The sequence below is a fragment of the Mus pahari genome, chromosome 1 (genome assembly GCF_900095145.1).
Source record: "Mus pahari chromosome 1, PAHARI_EIJ_v1.1, whole genome shotgun sequence".
In the NCBI taxonomy this organism is placed as follows: Eukaryota; Metazoa; Chordata; class Mammalia; order Rodentia; family Muridae; genus Mus; species Mus pahari.
Window position 1 is genome coordinate 80178838 of NC_034590.1, and position 19735 is coordinate 80198572.

The window sequence follows — 19735 nt, forward strand, 5'->3', positions numbered from 1 at the left end:
TTCTGAGTTCGAGGCCAGCCTGGTCTACAAAGTGAGTTCCAGGACAGCCAGGGCTATACAGAGAAACCCTGTCTTGAAAAAACCAAACCAAACCCAACCAAACCCAACCAAAACAACAACAACAACAACAACAACAAAACAAAACAACAACAACAAAAAAACCCCAAAAAACCAAAAAGAAACAAAAAAACCCAAAAAGTTAAACTTTTATGCCAGGCTGCTTTAATAGACATATTTTGAAAATTTACCACTAGTAAAACAGAAGGCCTGCATTCTGAGAAAGGAATATTGTATGTGGGGTTCAATGATGTTCCTATGGGAGGACAGTATGCTTTATATAGTCATCAATTATCAATGACATTTGTACAGACATTGATTAGCTATACTGAATTTGGTAAGACAAACACAGAGATTTAATACATTTAGCAGTTTATTTAATTTAAGTTTAACTGCAAAAACATATTCTTCTGAAATATTCCTCTGCTAAAGGAAAATAATGAATTTTCTCCCCTTAAATTTACAGTTTCACTATATAGCCATGGCTGTCCTGGAACTTGCTATGTATATGTAAACCAGGCTGGGTTAGAATAACTTATGTGAATCCTCCTGCCTCTGCCCTCTGAGTGCTGGGATTACAGATGGTACCTCACATGCCTAGCTAGTAAAGAAGGTTAAAGGTAAAGAACCAAAGCAACCCCCGAAAAGGAACAGGAAGAACAGAAGAACACAGTACCAAGCCCAAACCAATCCAGCAGAGTGCTGGAGAGGAGACTGGAGGGAGAGTGGCACTGGGGCAGCAGAGTGCAGAATCTAACAGAGCAGCACCCAGCAGCATGCATACAGGTGAACCAGCGGCTAAACGGAGCCAGCTGGAAGCCGCCACTTAGACCCTAGAGTCCTTCTTGCCTTAACTGTCATGAAGACCCTTTTCAGGGTAAGAGACTGGAGTTAGTTTCTGGGAAAATCATCTTAGATAAATCTCAAACTTGACAACGTGTGGTTAGTGAAGGGACTTGCCTGACAGTCTACCTCCTGACCTGCAGTGTGTGTCGGTCCATCTCCTGCCTGAAGGCTAGTGACAGCCAAGCTCTTCCGCATCATCTGCTCAGCAGTTTTCAAGTCTCCCCGCAAAGACTGCTGCTGTTTCCTTCCTCTGGAATGCCCACGTACCGAAAAGCGACACTTACCTTCATATTTGAGTAAACACTATGTAAAGTTCCTTTAAATTTTCCAGTGTAAACATCAATTTGGTAAGTTTTAGTCATGATACACATGAGTCACAACCATTGAACTTAGGATATAGGGGCTGGAAAGATGGCTCAGTGGTTAAGTGCACTGACTGCTCTTCCAGAGGTCCTGAGTTCAATTCCCAGCAATCACATGTTGGCTCACAACCATCTGTAATGGGATCTGATGCCCTCTTCTGGTGTGTCTGAAGACAGCGACAGTGTACTCACATAAAATTTAAAAAAGTTCACACACACAAATATATATATAAGTATATATAAAGCAATTGTCAAGGCTACCTAAATAAGAGCTAAGAGATTTGCTTTTCTCTCCTGGTCTCAGGCAATCATAACTGTTCCCAAATATTTCCCTCATCTATTTGCTAAAAGGAATACAAATAAAAAGGCTAATATTCAAACAAAAACCACATGCTATTTCTTGCAAAGAGTTTCAAAGTATAAACTCTCTCCTGTTACAATTGGTTTACATGTTGCTCGGTAGGTGGGCTAAGACCATGGTACAGGGCTTTTTTCCAAAAAGAGAAGAGAGATATCACAGACACAGCCCCACTGTGTGGCAGGGCAGGGGATGGAAAGTCACTCCTAATGGTTACTGAGTGTCTGCTGGGTGTAAAAACTGTCTAAAACTGTGGTAACAGTCTTACAACTCTGAGAATATCCTAAAAAAACCTTTACATTTAAATTTGTGACCTATATATAAATGATAGTTCAATAAAGCTCTTATTTTAAAAAGTAAGTGGTTACTAGAACAAAACCAAAAATAACAAAATATAATCATATGCTGATTTGGCTTTTTCAGAAGGCCCCCTTTCAATTCTGAAACTGTTTCTACCTTTCCTCCCTGTCGGCATTCAGAGGCTCACTGCATCTGTGACATGGGAGAGCCTTCATTTCCTGGTGATGATGCAGACCAAACAGGGCTGCAGTGTCGGTGCCGCTTTCTAGGCCGACTTTGTCTTTGTGGTGAAAGCTTTGTGCCACCTCCTCTTCCTTTCAATCCTGAGCAAGGCCTCAGTGAGGGAGCTAACGGCTACACTTAAGAAGATGGGAGAGCTGGGGACTGTGTGTTCACCTTCCCTCACTGCATCTGATGGGTTACACACAGTGCAGCATCTTTATCAGCTGTATTTTGGGGGCTGTGCCCATGTGTGCTTCCCTTCTTTGGAGACGGCAATTTAGAGTGCTCATTTCCTTACTTGGGGACTAGCTCAACAGCCAGCTCAATACTCCTAATTTTAGAAGCTGGGCAGATTTCTTCTCCATTCCCAGCATGTCCTATGACTGAGCTGTGGCAGCGGGTACCCAGCACAGTGTGTTCTTCATGTCCAATCACTCTAAGCTCACTGTACTTACCTGGTGCACACAGTCTAAGAACTGCAAGAAGATGGGAGCAAAACCACCACCCTGAGAGTTAAGGGCCAAGCTGCTGCGCTGGCTGAACTTATGACCAAAAGAGAGCCATTCCTTTTCGACCAGCATCCGGAAGCCTTCGATTGTCCTGTAGAAGGGATCACTGAGTAACTGTGCCAGGGATGTCACCTAGGGTTAGGGCAGACGGACACCTCATTAATGTCAGACCTAGCAGAGTCCTGTTACACTTCCTTTGGATGACAGCTAATTCACAAGCAATGTTACCTGACGGGCAAATATTCTGACCAGCTGCTTCAGGACGGCCAATCAAATATGTTTTAAAAACTTTTCAGTAAAAACAAACCCCCAAATTCACTTTTGTTACATACGTTCTTTCAGAGAATTAAGATTTTAACCCTTAACTGGCGAGTTTGTTGACTATGATACTAGGCAGTCAGTTCAAGCCTACCCTACTCTCTGGAGGGGGTAGGTTAATGTCTTTATGTTGTTGACATTAACACAGACTTTCTTTTTCACACTGGAGTAAACACGGGCTTAGAGAAAGGCTGGGGAAAGCCAGGAGTGGAGGCCACGTTTCACCCTGTAGGCCAGGGCTCCAGCTGTAAGCCAGTGTGGTGCACCTACACAGGAGAAAAGTCTAACCCTGACCCAGAGCTATGAAAGGGCAGTGCTGTTGGACAGCTTGCCAGGGGCTGGGTAGCTGGGGGCCTTTCGCTATCTATAAACACATTAGTCATCAAATAAAACAACTCCAAAGGTAAAAACTACACAGAAATACAAATATAAAATACTGAAAACCACGTGGAACTCTTTACTTGTGTAGTGATGTCCCAGCCTTCTTCTAAACACACCCACACTGAAGACCCATTCTCAAGTACTTCTGACACGACCACAGCCAGTTGCATTATCCTGTGAAGCTGAGAGAGAAGAAGGCTACAATTAGAGCAAGCACCTCGCCTTTTTTTTTTTTCCAATTTGGGAATTTTACTTTTTAGACTTATTAAATTTTCCATAATATAAAATGGGGGTGAGACTTATTCATTCACTTATTTATTGTACGAGTGTATGTGTGTAAGTGCAGGCATGTGTGTGTAAGTGCAGGCATGTGTCAGAGGACAATTTTTGGGAGCCAGTTCTTGTTACCTTGCAGAGTCCGGCTAAAGTCAGGTCATTCGGCCTGTGCACAAGTGCCTCTATTCATTAACATCCTCAAAATAACTTTAGATTTACAGTGTCTGCTCTAACATTTTGTGCTGTTTTTTCAAAGTACTTTAAAATCTTACAAATATCACAATTCCCAAAATGTAAAAAAACAAACGAACGAACAAACAGTAGTTTCTGGTTTACATTTTTCAGGGGAGTGGAGAGATATAAGAATGGAAATATATTTCTTACTTCTTAGCACCAATTAATCCACTTCATGGGCACCAAAAGGACAGCAAATTCCCCTAACTGCTTTTCAAATAATTGATAGATGGAAATAATAACTCAAGTTATGAAGTCAGGGCCAGAGTCCTAATTCTCATGTTTCAGTTAGCCTCAAGGAAGTGTCGTGGCCAGTGAGGCTACTGATCACAGCTTTCTATTATTTCATTTTATTTTATGGCTGTGGGTATTTTTTCTGACTTATGCTTGCGTACCACTTGAGTGCCTGGTGTCTGTGGCAGCCAGAAGAGGCTGTTGGATTCTTTGAAACTGGAATTACAGATGGAATTTAGTTGTCATGTGGGTGCTGGGATTTGAACTCTGAAAGAAGAGCCAGTGATTTTAGGCACCGAGTTATCTCTCCAGCTCTATACTGTTGCTTCTTTATTATCTTGTTTACTCTGCATTATAAGCTATGACCACTGACTAAACGAAGCTCCATGGTATTATTAATGATTTCTATCTTCCACAAACATTCCTATTTTCAAGGGACAGCTTGACGATGGTATCCTTACAACCTTCTTTTGTATTCTGAATGGTTCAGACTTACATATTTTAATACATTGGAAAGTTTATTTCTGATAGCATTAAAAGTCTCACAAATGCTGTAAGGCCATGTGGGGCCTCTGTAAGAGTCGTGAGTGTTCTTAACTGCCGTCTCTATAACTCTTTATTTGTAAAAGATTATTTTATTATTTGTAAGTACATTTATATGCTGCATGTGTGTCTGCCACATGCATGCAGGTATCTGTGCGCGACAAAGGTGTCACATCTCTTGGAGCTGGACTCATGGACAGCTGTAAATCACGCAAGGGGGTGCCAGGGCCCTCTGCGAGAACAGGACATGGTTTTAACTACTAAACCATTTCTCCAGTCCAGGCAGATATATTTAAAAATGTGTCGGATCCTGCTGCTGAAGACATTAACTTCTCTGGTTCCAGAACCCTGAGAAACCAAGCAGGACTGAGTGGGGACATCTTCCCTCCTAGCTAGCACTCACAGTACTTGAAAGTGTCATGCAGGTTGGGGAGTGTTATTCTTTATAGTCTTTGTCAGTTGTGGTTTCTGTGTGTAACACGACCAACTGGACAGGCAAGATATGCCTCTTGGCACAATAGTGGCAATTCCATTAGAGTGTTAATCAACTGTCCCTGACTGGATTTGAGGCCTGCTCCACAGGAGGGAATTCATGGCTGGTCCCATAAACCCGGGTAAGTGCCCATAGCTGGAGAGGTCATAGGTCTTAGTGGGAGGGATACTACTGTTGTTTTTCTAAGAAACCATGACATATCTGCCAAACTGCCTTCTAAATATTGTGCTCACGTCCACAGTTTAGTGCTGCCATCAGTTTTGGTCAGGATGCTTCTTTTTGTAGTTGGCAGTGTTGACTCTCGGGACTTAATTAGCAAAAGTGGTGAGAATAATTGACTGTTTAATGTTCAGCCCTAAATGGACCATCTGTATTGTACCTCCAAGGCACTGGGAACATCATGGAAGTGGAGACAGAAAGAATGTAAGATCTTGAAGGAAGAGACGCAAAGCTATGGGAATCCTGTCTTCTGCAAATGACATGGCTGCGGTACTTGTGAATTCCCAGCAGTTGTACTTACCTATATGAGCTTTGCCCATGACAGAGCTTATCAACCTATTATCCCAGAGGGAGGAAAATCTCATGAGGCCCCACCCTCACTCAAGAGCTGTAGGTGATTAATGGGTGCTGGGGGAGGAAGACACATTTTCTTCAGTGGAGTGAGTAGTCACTGGTAAGGTTCCCATATGACTGACTTTCTCAAAAACATATGAAAACATATGACTGATTTTCTCGAGCATCAAAAGAATTTCTACCTGACGTGCCACATTCTATTATACAGAGAAAACCCCAGGCGACCCAGAATTTCCCTCCTCACACATAACAGGTCCTAGTGTCTCAGAGCAGAGAGGCCTTTACAGAGGGCACATGGCGAAGGAGAATGAGGAAGAGAGGGAAGAAAATAGGCTTTTCAGATGTGGTATTCACTGTGAGGTGTTCTCTGAGTTACACAACACTTTTTCTCTAATGTTACCTGCGGGAACCACTCAGAGTCTCCCAAGGCCTTCAGGAATGTCACTTCCGAGTCTGTAGGGATGGTACTTGGGATACAAGCTCTCATCAGCTTCTTAAAACTGGCTTTCACTTGTCGGATTTCATGGAACTCAACAGGAACAAACTCACAGTTGAAAGCAAATTCTACCTTTGAGCTCTGAATATGAAGATACAGAGAATTAGGCAGATAATGTGTTAAGATAAAAGAATGAAACTTTCCCCAGGGAAATGTTTAATAATCGACACTCATTTGATGCCTAAGAGCTATAAAAGCTGCAGTGGACCCAGAGGCCAGTGTGAGGTTCTCCTGTCAGCAGTGCAGCTGGCTCTAGCGGCTGTCTTGAACGGCAGGTTAGTGCTCTCTAGCTTAGCTCAGGGAGGCTGTCATTCTGAGAACGTGAGAGACTGTTAGGCTGAAGTTGATGTGGTATCTAACACCAAATATAAGGCAATTCTAAGGTCATGAAACTACGGTTGTAAGAACCACCAGGCGTGGTGGCACACTCCCTTAATCCCAGTGCTCGGGAGGCAGAGGCAGGTGGATCTCTGAGTTCAAGGCCAGACTGGTCTACAGAGTGAGTTCCAGTTTGGCTAGGGCTACACAGAGAAACCCTGTGTCAGGGAAAATGAAAAACAAAACACCCACACACCCCAAAACAAGCAAAAGGAGAACCAGAGACAAAGGAGCAGCATGGTTAACTCCACAGCCATGAACGTCATTTCCCAGGATATGCACTGTTACCTGGAGGGTAATATAGACTGTTGGGGCTACAGAACTGAGCCAATACAATTCTATAGCTACAAACATTTCTTATTATGCAAATACTCATTATAAAAGTGTAAAAGATAAATATTTAGAAAGAAAGAAAAATTATGATCTCATTGCATTACGGTTACTTTTTAAGTCATTAAGATTTTTCCTACAATAAAATGAATATTTCTTGATTTTTGTTTTTTTTGTCATAAAAAAATAGATCACCTATGTTTACTTGCATACCCTTTCTTTTGTTTTCATTTTATATGTAATTTATACTGTGAGGTATGAGTGTTTGCTCATATATGTGGATTCAAGGACAGACAGACAGACACAAACACACATACACTCTTACAGATAGGATCTCATGTATTCCAGATTAGCTTCAAATTTGCAAGCTGAGCTGAGGAGGACCTTGAACTTCTCTCCTGCTTCTAGCTCCCAAGTGCTGGGATTACAGGTTTGTGCTACCAAACGTTGTTTATGTGGGACTGGGGATCAAACCCATTGCTTTGTGCATGCAAGGCAAGCGCCCTACTACTAGAGCTACATCCTTAGCCTCATATTTATCAATAAAGAATGACACAGATGTAGGGATGCAATTTCAGGTTGATAATCTGGCTGTCTAGGTGTAAAGACTTAAAAAGATCTCTAACTTCTCATGGCGAAGAACAAATCATTCTTTTAGCCTTTTCTCTCTTTGATATCTACTGGATCACCTGTTTTTTAAAGAGCAAAACTGTATTCTTGAAACTGGTTGTATAACAATGTGAATGTACTTAATACTATGAACTTAAAAAAATGGTTAGGATGCTAAATGTTCTTTTGACTACAATTTAAAAGTTAAAAATGGTACAGCAGTTAAGAGACTGACTGCTCTTCTAGAGGAACTGAGTTCATTGGACATAAAAAATTATTAAAAAGTTAAAAAACTGTTGCAAAGGACATATATATTTGGCCCATTAGATGTTTAATTTATTTTTTTTTTATTTTTGCTAAAGTCCAATTAAAAATTTAAACAAGGGGCTGGGTGTGGTGGTGCAGATCTTTAATCCCAGCACTTAGAGGCAGGTAGGTGGATCTCTGTGAGTTCCAGGACAGCCAGGGATACATAATAGAGACCCTAACTCAAAAAAACAAAACAATTTTTTTTTTTAAAAAAAAAAAAAAGAGGATTACAGGAATGGCTCAGTTGGTAAGGTGCTTGCCTTGTAAGTAGGCATGAGGACCTGGGTTCAATTCCTTTTCTGCTTCTTTTGTTGGGGTATGAAGTATCCAAATAGTGGCAACTGAAAATCACAAGTGATAGCTAGGATGTAGCACAGATAAGATTTACTGTAAGAAAGAGGAGAGGAGAAATGGGAGGAGGGAAGCAAAGATTAAGTGGTTTGCCTTTCTTACTGAATATCCACGATCATAAAGCTACTGTGAGATCCCATACAGAAAGGGAATACCAGAGGTGAGTCTTCGCATAGCCTAACCTTGGGAGGAAACTCAGATCAAGTAAGTGTACAAAACTAAGCCTGTCTGGAAAAGTCACTGATGCCATGAGTGCTGTGCACACACTCTTCAATTGCTGTTGAACAAAGTTCTATTTTCTAGATATACAATTAACTTCTGTGTCAAAAGACATGTATACAAATTTTAAAACTGAGCATGACCTAAAGGTTTCATGGCCTCTACCCTTCAGGCTGGTGACTAATTGGTTGCAACTGTCTAGGTAGTGGGGAAAGAGTTAGCCATGCCAGCCTGTTACAGCAGAGATGACTCAGTCATTGGCATTACAAGGCTGAACAAGTGGGTTCCTGCTGAGAGTAGCTTGCATACAGACTCTGCTCTATGGTTCAGCCAAAGGTCTGTCTAGACAGCTCCATGCTAGACTTTGAGATTTCTGAATTAACAGATGCTTCTACTTCCTCTATATATGCTGACGGAAATATGATTTTAGCTGAAAAAAAAATCACGTTTATTTGCTTGGTGGCACATGCCTTTAATCCTAGTGCTTCCAGGCAGAGGCAGGTGGATCTCTGAGTTGAGGCTAGCCTTTAGCTAGTCTATAGCCTGAGTTCCAGGATAGCCAGGGCAACATGCAGAAACCCTGTCTCAAAAAACACCCCCCCAAAACAACCAAAAAAGCAAACAACTTCCACAAACAAACAACAACAAAAGAAACAAACAAAACAAAGCACAAAACCCACATTGATTGATTGATTGTGTACATGTGTATGTGTGTGTGTGTGTGTGTGTGTGTGTGTGTGTAGGGCAGGGTGGGTGCACACTACAACACTTGTTTGGAGGTTAAAGTTGTTAGTGCTCTCCAGTTATGTGAGTTCTGGGGTCAATTTCAGGTCATTGGTCTTTGTAGCAAGAAGTACCAGTTCAACATTTACTTTTTTAACGCATGACTTAGAAAACATTAAATTTAAGAAATTACTGGTGCTATTTTTACAGTTTATGAGAGCTTACACAGTAAAGCTCCTTAGCAGCTGATATTTTTGAATTATCTAATCTTAAAACCAGTATCTCTGTGTATACAGTTCTGAAAAGTTTGAAGAAAATGTTCCTTAAAAAACAAGACCTTATCTCCCCTTGCCTCCAAATTCGGTCCTGTAATCTCTGCCACGCAGTCTTCTGTATTAACAGGTCAAAGGGTAAAGGCCGTTTGTGTTACCCGTACAGATGTCTGTGGGAACTAGAGGAAGATGGTGGGAAATGCAACCTAAATAAGCCTTATTTCCCTTTCTATATTTATACTTCCTGATACCCTTTATGTTTTTTTAGACTATGAATATTCATTCTCACAGCTAATAAAATGCACACATATCTATCCACACACATACACACACACACACACACACACACACACACACATATATATATATATATATATATATATGTGTATGTATGTATGTATAAAAATAAACAGAGCTAATTTAAAAAATAAAACCTTTATTGGCTCTTTTATGGTGTGCAGCATACTCTTGTGTATGGGAATATGTGTGTATGCAGCGTGAATAAGCACGTGTATGCAGGTTTGTGTGGAGGCCACACAGAGGTCAAGCTTGGGAGCAGTTCCTCAGAAGCCAACTACTTTTTTTTCTCCTTTTCTCTTTTTCCATTTTTTCATGTATGTGTATGTGTGTGAGCACATGGAGGCTCAGGATAGTATCAGGAGTCACTCTCAATAGCTCCTCTACCTAATTCATTGAGGCAGAGTCTCCCAATCAAATCAGAGCTCCCAACATGGCTAGTCTTGCTAGCCAGCATGTCCTGGGAATCCTGCTTCTGTCTTGGCAGGCTGCCATGCCCACCCAGCATTTAAGTGGGTTTCTGGGGCCTCACTTTGCATGTTAAGCACTTTAACTGTTGAGCTATCTCTCCACTCCAATCCACCTTGTTTTTTTCAAACAGGGTCTCTCAATGGAACCTGAACCTTGTTGGCCAGCTTGTGAGCCCCGGGGACTTTCTTGTTTTACCTCTGCAGTGCTAAGACTATAGGAATGTGTGGCCGTCCAGTTCTTACCATGGGCACTGGGAACTGAACTCACGTCCTCAGGCTTGGGTAGAAGTGCTTTACTGACTGAGCTATCTCTCTACCCTCTTCTGGAATTTCTTGACACAAGGTTTTCATAAGTGGAGGCTGACTTCGAATTTCCAATCCTCCCAAGTCCTGAGATTACAGGTTTGGCGGCACCATCATGCGTGGCTTAGAATTAAGGTGGGGTCTTTTTGAGATTATTACATCTAGGTTAGGAATTATGCTATTAAAAACTTATGGTAAAGTTAGTTTGTGATAGGATTCATAAGCTGCCTTTGGTTTTTCCCATGTTTTCTAAGAGAGAGAAAAAGCTTACCCGCAGCTGTGACTTTTCACCAAATATATAAAGGGCGGCTTGTCGTTTCAAGAGTTGGTTTTGTAGGTAGGTGCTGTTACTGAAGGAGGCTGAGTGATCTTTGCCTGCCAGCCTGGCACCAACGTCAATGAAGGATGTTGGGGAGCTGATCAAACGGGTGCTGGAACGAAGACTTGCCCATACGCCTTCACAAAAGCCAAGAAAACAGAATGAGATGATGTGAGAGGCGGCTGAGTAAGACATGCTCTGGGGACAGTTTTAGTGTAACATAATTTAATCTTAAGGGGTAATCAATCTAAGCCATGGATCATAACAGTCATTTGGCATCTGTTTTTCAATATAAACACTATTTTATATAGCAGTTTAAAGATCACTTTGTCTTAGGTTTAGAAGAACTTAAGAAATCATTTGTGTCTCATTTCGTGTCATTGTAAATGTGGCATTTAAAGCAAATCTGAGGTACAAGCAGTGTGTGCTGCAGGGAGCAGGGAGCAGGCAAGACACGAAGGGCAGAGCACAGGGTCTCTGCAGCTCTCAGTCACAGGAGGAGTGCTCCTCTGATTATGTACTCAGCTTAACAAGAAACAATATCATGAAGTAAATTAAAAATGTAAGAATTCTTCTAAAGTCAGAGGCTCGGTATAGAATGCAAATCTGGTTAGGTAAAAAATGGCCTAATTTTAAACAACTAAAATTCTTTTGTAGAGTCTCCATAAAAACTAAAAAAAAATTTACAAATTTAGTAATGTGCATTTCACTTAATTTAGGAGTTAAAATATATGATCAGAAGCAGACATCTTTTAAGAGAGTCCATCCACAACAAGAAGACCAAAGAGTCATGCTGGATAAGCCAACCTAATTTATATTAATTAGAAAAAAAATCAAGGACTTCTGTGTGTGAGGTGATTAAAATATCAAACATCCAAACAGGCCTATACTTATTCCAAGTGCAGCATCTTCAACAGTAACAGAGCCTTTCACACATGGCTGCAGAGATGGGTTAAAGGGTGAAGACCTCCCCAAAGTTGGGTTTTCTTGTGTAAACCTGGAAAGGCTCTTTCAGAATCTTCCCCAGTGGTAATATCTCGCTGTTTCTAGATGCCTGACATTGCCTCAACAGCGCCATGTCGCCCTCTCTATCAGCCTCTGTGCAGCTGAACAGGCCAGTTTGCGAGGAAAGGGCGGGGGCTCTGCCTAACATGAAGGCATGCAATCTCAGGCAGTATGGCAATGAATGGTTTTTAAATGCAATCACAGGACTGTCATAACGCAGATGAGAATAAAGGATATGATTTGACAAACATGAAAATTTACTTGTAGCATTCATTTTTATGAGAAGGTGATTTTAAAAAGTGACACACTAGCACACATAATACAAATACAGTACCTTGATTATGAACTGGTTCCTTAGCGGACGATTTGGGATTTGACTGAGTGAAACTTTTGTCTCTGTACCCATGCACTGGTAGGTAAGTTAAAGACAGGAGAAATGAAATGTATACAGCAGCAAAGGTAGCAATCGAGTAAGAGAAGAATGTTTAGTTTTTAAGGTTAAGTTAACATAGGAGGTAAATGTGAACACAAGTAGATTTAATTAACACACAGAAAGCTTCACAGTAACAAAAGATGAACTGAGTCCTCAGCACCTGTTTAGAAACACTGTAAGCGCAATGAAATGGACAGCACAGCAGATGGGGCTAAAACATTATACCAAATGGAACAAGCTTTTGAAGGTTGCCTGTCAGAAGTAAGTCTATATAACAAACAAGGAATTTGGGGCATGTGTCAATATTAGGAGTACACTGGCCCTCATGTTGCTGAGAGTAACAAGCACCATGTATTGTCTCACACATTTGTTATCTGAGCAAGGCCCTCAACCAAGGGAACAGCGAAGCTCTAGCAATCATTTGGGATAACTGAGGGCATTTTTGCAGGAGAGCATTAGGGAACAGCGAAGCTCTAGCAACCATTTGGGATAACTGAGGGTGTTTCTGCAGGAGAGCATTAGGCATTGCCACACCTCTTCCTTTTCTTCTGTGCATTCGAAAATTATATTTATTTTTCATAAATAAGTTACAAGCAGCAAAAATTCATGATCCTGTGACAATACATAATACCACCAATACAAGTTTGTGATGGCTGAAGAAAATGGCTTCTCTTAAAATTCTTATTTGCACCAAAATGATAGGCAGTATTTGAGATAATACTTTTGTAATTTGAGTAATATCTTTTCCATTCTACAGAAAGTGTTTTGAGACTATGGCAAACTTTACCTGGTCATAACAAACATGGTGAGTAGTTGCGTCATTTCCCCAACAAAGGAACTATTCCAGTCAATTAAGGGAAATAATTATGTGTTCAGAATCACTAATAACATTGTTAGCTTTACAAAGCAAAGTTGCATAAACCAGATCTCATAATAAGAAAAATCACTGGAGGTGATTTCATTCCGATCTCATGCCCTTGGAAGCAGTAATAGACACTCATAGCCTTAGTAGCCAAAGGACACCCGAGTTAGGGCTGCACAAGCTCTGGCTACCTGCAAACAGGCAGCATCTCTGCAAGGACCAGTGACTACTGGCAAAGGCTGGAGGCCAGCAGTGTATTGCCAATGGTTTTTGCTCTGCCACAGTTATGTGCTTTGCTGTTGGGACTGTGACACTCAAATGAATCTAGTAAGGCTTGAGCAGTGGAGCCACTCCCTCAGAGCACTGCACTTCTGTGTGCTGGGCTCTCTGCTCAGGATGTTTTCTCCCCTCTCCTCACTTGAAAACTTTCTGTTTACCCTGTAAGATTCAGATACTCTGCTAACTTCTCCAAAAAGCATTCAGACCATCAAGAGCTGTAGGAAGCTCTGTCTGAACTCTGTTAACATTGCATGGTGATTACTTGAATAGTCTTTTCTCTAAAGGATCAAGTTCTGGCAACAGTAGTGACCTAATCATGTCTGTTCTTATGTCCTATGCAGACAGCTTGATTTGCAGGCATTCTATGTATTTGCTGATTTTTTTTTTTTTTAACAAACCAATACACTGTGAGCTCTTGCACTCAAAAAGTGAAAAGAATAGAATTAAACAAAGATATTAGGCATATCTCCAAATACAGAGTTATTAGCACAAAAGCACTTGGAAGAAAGTCAGCAATGATAAAATGGTCTGCTACTGTCATGGAGCAGGGACAGCTTTGAGAACTGGAGTCCCAACTTTAAGTCATTTTACCAAAAATCTTACTGCATTAGTGCTAGTAAGGGCTACTTAGATTTCCCAAGTGATTTTTAGACACCTTGGATATTTAATACCAACAAAGGGTTTATAGTAGTGAATTTCTGCAAACTGCAGGATCCCCTTCATGGTTTCTGAAAAACTTCACTATGTCAAATTAGTGTGTCTTTAAATAAACAGTTTATAATTAAAAGTTTTATGCTTGCTGCATGTGGTATAGATGAATATTGATTTTGTAAAAAAAAGTCTTAGAACAGATACATTTTGCATTGTAGCTTAAGATTATAGGAATACAGATATATATGTATATAGTGGGTTTACAGGTTTTGTTATGATTATGATTAGAAAAGTTTGACAGGCACTGGCCCAGACAGCAGATGGCTACTAAGTTTAGGTTAGTGTGGTGGTTTGAATGAGGATGCCCCACTTGTACCCATTACAAAGAGCAAACTCCTATGTTTTAATATTTAGTCTCCACTTGGTGAAGGAAGGAAGGATCACAGTGTGGCATTGCTGAAGGAGGAGTGTCACTGAGGGTGGGCTCTGATTCTCAGTTAGCTTTCTCAGCTACTGCTGCAGTGCCATGCCTGCATGCCTGCCTTCTGCCATCCATGGTGGTCATGGACTTACTCTCTGGAACTGTAAGCCTCACATAAACTCTTGCCCTGTTCATGATGCTTTGTCAAGGCAATAGAGAAGACAGTCAATGAGAATCACTGCACTTTAAAAGCATTTTCTTTCCTTTTAAATAATTACTAGGCACTAATATAATAATTTATTGAACTCTTATGAAGATCTAATTACTAAGTATTTTACATTTATTATTTTATGTATTCCTCACAATTATCCTAAGTACTATCTAGTAATCTCTATTTTAAAGATAAAAACACTAAGAAATAAGACTTGTTGGTTTATTAAATATCACAAAGTAGGACTGCAATTTTAATTTAAATATAATTAAAATACACTTTTTAGACAGGGTCATAGGGTATAACCAAGCGACTTGGAATCTGCTTACTGTCTTAGAGTAATCCTCTTGCCTCAATCTCTCAAATAGAATAAACCTTCAATATATAGTGACCTGTCCAACCATGTGACGCTGGACCTGTCAGAAGTGGTTAAGAGGGTTGTGCCAGTGAAGGAGTGATGTGACTCACTACTCTCATGAGAAACAAAGTTACTCTGTTCACACCAAATGACAGAGGAACAGGAAAGAGATAATTAAGTTGGGTCTGGGGATGGCATTGCTTATTTTCAAGGTAGCCTTACACCCAGCTTAGTTCATGAGACACAGATACATATAGTCAATCAATGTTGCATTGAAATGGTTCAATGTTAAATAGATTGCTTGCTATGTAAACTTGGCAAAGTTAATCTTAAATATCTGAAGTATTTATCCTGGAAATAGTTACTTCAAGGATAAACTTTCAAGTCAAAAAAACATTACTCATATCTTCACATTTTCTTAAGTGGCTTTTATACAAAAAAAAAAAAAAAGGATATATACTCTTTTTATAATCCATCACCTTGTAGATAAATATAAAGTGATCTGAAGAAAAGATGATGGCCATCTCAACTCCTGCTCATTAGATCAGGAAACGTGCACAATGGATATAAGAAGTAAACCCATCACCTAGACTGCATGTCAAAGGAAGGAATATGAAAAGAGAAGAGCAAAAAGGAGGCTGAAATGAAAATGGAAAACCAGGGGCTCTTCTCACACAGGGTAACTACGGGACTGCTGAAGAAGCAATGCCCAAAGGAAGAACGCTTTTTTTTTCTCTTTTATTTATTTATTTATTTATTTATTTATTTATTTATTTATTTATTTTTATTATTATTATTATTATTATTATTATTATTATTTTCTTTATTTACATTTCAAATGCTATCCCGAAAGTTTCCTATACCCTCCCCCCACCTCTGCTCCCCTACCCACCCACTCCCACTACTTGGCCCAGGCCTTGCCTTGGGCTGGGTCATATAAAGTTTGCAAGACCAAGGGGCCTCTCTATCCAATGATGGCTGATTAGGCCATCTTCTACTACATATGCAGCTAGAGACACAAACTCTGGGGGTACTGGTTAGTTCATATTGTTGTTCCACCTACAGGGTTGCAGCCCCCTTAAGGTCTTTGGGTACTTTCTCTAGCTCCTCCATTGGCGACCCTGTGTTCCATCCAATAGCTGGCTGTGAGCATCCACTTCTGTGTTTGCCAGGCACTGGCATAGCCTCACAAGAGTCTGCAATATCAGGGTCCCTTCAGCAGAATCTTGTTGGCATGAGCATTAGTATCTAGGTTTGGTGGCTGATGATGGGATGGACTCCCGAATGGGGTAGTCTCTGGATAGTCCATCCTTTCATCTTAGCTCTAAATTTTGTCTCTGTACCTATATCCTTTCATGAGTATTTTGTTCCTTATTCTAAGGAGGAATGAAGTATCCACCCAGTGGTCATCCTTCTTGATTTTCTTGTGTTTTGCATAATGTATCTTGGGTATTCTAAGTTTCTGGGCTAATATCCGCTTATCAGTGAGTGCATATCTAGTGACTTCTTTTGTGATTGGGTTACCTCACTAAGGATGATATCCTCCAGATAGATCCATTTGCCCAAGAATTTCATAAATTCATTGTTTTTAATAGCTGAGTAGTACTCCATTGTGTAAATGTACCACAGTTTCTGTATCCATTCCTCTATTGAGGGACATCTGGGTTCTTTCCAGCTTCTGGCTATTATAAATAAGGCTGCTATGAACATAGTGGAGCATGTGTCCTTATTACCAGTTGGAAGATCTTCTGGGTATATGCCCAGAAGAGGTATTGCTGGATCTTCCAGTAGTACTATGTCCAATTTTCTGAGGAACCGCCAGACTGATTTCCAGAGTGGTTGTACAAGCTTGCAATCCCACCAGCAATGGAGGAGTGTTCCTATTTCTCCACAACCTCGCCAGCATCTGCTGTCACCTGAATTTTTAATCTTAGCCATTCTGACTGGTGTGAGATGGAATCTCAGGGTTGTTTTGATTTGCATTTCCCTGATGGCTAAGGATGTTGAACATTTTTTCAGGTGTTTCTCAACCATTCGATATTCTTCAGTTGAGAATTCTTTATTTAGCTCTGTACCCCACTTTTTAATGGGTTTTTTTGAGTTTCTGGAGTCCAGTTTCTTGAGCTCTTTGTATATATTGGATATTAGTCCTCTATCAGATTTAGGAATGGTAAAAATCCTTTCCCAAACTGTTGGTGGCCTTTTTGTCTTGTGGACAGTGTCTTTTGCCTTACAGAAGCTTTGCAATTTTATGAGGTCCCATTTGTCAATTCTTGATTTTACAGCACAAGCCATTGGTGTTCTGTTGAGGAATTTTTTCCCTGTGCCCATATCTTCAAGGTTTTTCCCCACTTTCTCCTCTATCAATTTCAGTGTCTCTGGTTTTATGTGGAGGTCTTTGATCCACTTAGACTTGAGCTTTGTACAAGGAGATAAGAATGGATCTATTCTCATTCTTCTACATGATAGCCGCCAGTTGTGCTAGCACCATTTTTTGAAAATGCTGTCTTTTAAGGAAGAACTCTTGCAGGCTGTGGAAGGATTTATCTAGTTTTGCTCTATCTGATCTGTGTGCATCTGCCTGCCAGAGTCATTTAGTAGGGAATCTTCTGACTTCCAAACTTACTGCCCTACAGTCTATCACTGTGACTTTACACGGAGGAAATGTAAATAAGAGACACATAGAGCAACTAGGATCATAGAGGATGTGGAGTATGTTAGTAAACAGGCTTCTGGAAGATATGGGAGGCTTTGGGAAATAGGAGACAGAGTAAAGGAATGAGACCTGCTAAAGACATCTGACAGGCAACTGGTTGGGAGCAAAAAGCTGTCAGAAGTATACACACTAAGTTCACAGAAAATTATAGCAGGGAAATACTTGCATAAGGGATAAGAAATAATAGTTACATCTTCACATATGGATAAAATGGGCCATAAGCTAGAAAGGCAAATTTTTAAATCTAAACTTTATCTTACAGGCCACCTAGTCAAACATGGAAATAGATAATATTCTTGAAGGAAGAAGTTTATATAAGCAAACTACAGGGTGGGGTGTTGGTGGGACAATTTACAGTACGTACACATCTGCTGGAAGTTGTATTCTATTAAAGGTTAAATGAAAAGAATCAGTGACTTACTTTTCCTGACAATACAGATTAAGCATCCCTGAGTTAACCTGAAGTGCTCTAAAGTCTGAAACATTTAAATGTTAACATGATGTATCAAAAACTTTTTGATTTTGGATTCTGTATTACTGGATGAAGGATGCTTAGCAGTTTAAGTCTGTGTAAATATTCCAAAATTTAAAATGTCAAAAACATCTGATCTATGGCATTTTCGACAAAAGATATCCAACTTGTATGAACTTTCAGTAGCAAGCTGGGGTGGGAACAATTCAGCTGTAAAGTGCTTGCCTAGCACGTAGGTGGCTTAATCTCACCCCCTCCCAGTACTATACACCCCCAGAAAGGATAAGTCATAACCATTTATATAAAAAAAAAATCTTGAAATATTTTGTGACAGGACAAATCCCAGGATTCTAAGGAGAAATATATTATGTTGCCTTTTGCTTCAAATCCTTTGAAGAAAAATTGAGAAGAATGAAGTTTGTATCTCATATTTTAAAAATCCAGGAAAAAAAACCCCTACACATGACTTGTTATAGGGGCTCTGTGTTTTTCCAAACTCATGTATTGGAATCCTGCCCCTGGTACCTCAGAAGTGACTGCATGTGGAAACAGTGAGGAGCAGATGTAATTAGCTAATATAAGGCCATACTGGAATAGATTAGGCTCCCACTACTATATGACTGAGTCCTCATAAAAAGGAAAAAACTCTTGAAGACAGATATAGAGAGTGTCACAGAGAAGAGAGATCTGAGTGATGGCTCTATAAGCAAATGACTGTCATTCATGTCTAGGCAATCTTCATCTTCTAGAAGGCAGTCATCGCCTTTTCCTCCCAGCCTTCAGGAGAATCACCTACTGGCCTTGGCTCTGAGCTCCTGTTGTTCAGACGCCATCCACGGTGCTTTGCTATAGTAGTATCAGGGAACACCACCATAGTATCAAGGCCTAACAAATTACCTGGAAACATGACCCAAGAAAGCTGAAAGCTCTTGGGGAAAACTGTGATTTCAGAAAGCATTGATGATGCATTCGATGACTACCAGAACATGTGTATGGTTCTCAAAAGGAGAAAAGGTGAATTTTGTAAATCATAAATTATATATATGTTTACTGTGAATCAAATTCTTCAATGAAGGATTCAAATACTATTAGGAAAAAAGCAATGAGTTTCATAAGTGATGTCAAAATAATCATAAAATATCAGGTGATGAAGATAACAGTTCTGAATTTAAAAGAATGGCATAAATTTAGAAATAAGAACCAAGTGGATTTTAGTAAGAACGCAGCCTATAAGGACCAATCTTGCTCTTCAGAGCTTATAAGACTCACCTTTGCTTTAGCTATTACTTGTTCTTTTTTATTTTCAAATATGAGAACAGTAATTGACCCTACAGATGAAAAGGTACTATTAAAAATAGTTACTATGAGGTAACCCAATTACAAAAGAAGTCACTAGATATGCACTCACTGATAAGTGGATATTAGCCCAGAAACTTAGAATACCCGAGATACATTATGCAAAACACAAGAAAACCAAGAAGGATGACCATCGTGTGGATACTTCATTCCTCCTTAGAATAAGGAACAAAATACTCATGAAAGGAT

The 19735-nt window shown here is 40.1% G+C and overlaps 1 protein-coding gene across 1 annotated transcript in view; it reads right to left on the minus strand.

Moving 5' to 3' along the window:
- The window catches only part of Sbf2 (SET binding factor 2), a 292547-nt gene that overhangs the window by 19654 nt on the left and 253158 nt on the right, over window positions 1–19735 (minus strand). The window contains exons 30-33 of the mRNA XM_029535769.1: window positions 10735–10919; window positions 6107–6283; window positions 3434–3535; window positions 2601–2786 (exon numbers count right to left, since the gene is read on the minus strand). Coding sequence (XP_029391629.1) covers window positions 2601–2786; window positions 3434–3535; window positions 6107–6283; window positions 10735–10919 — 650 coding nt within the window. The remainder of the gene's footprint in view (window positions 1–2600; window positions 2787–3433; window positions 3536–6106; window positions 6284–10734; window positions 10920–19735) is intronic.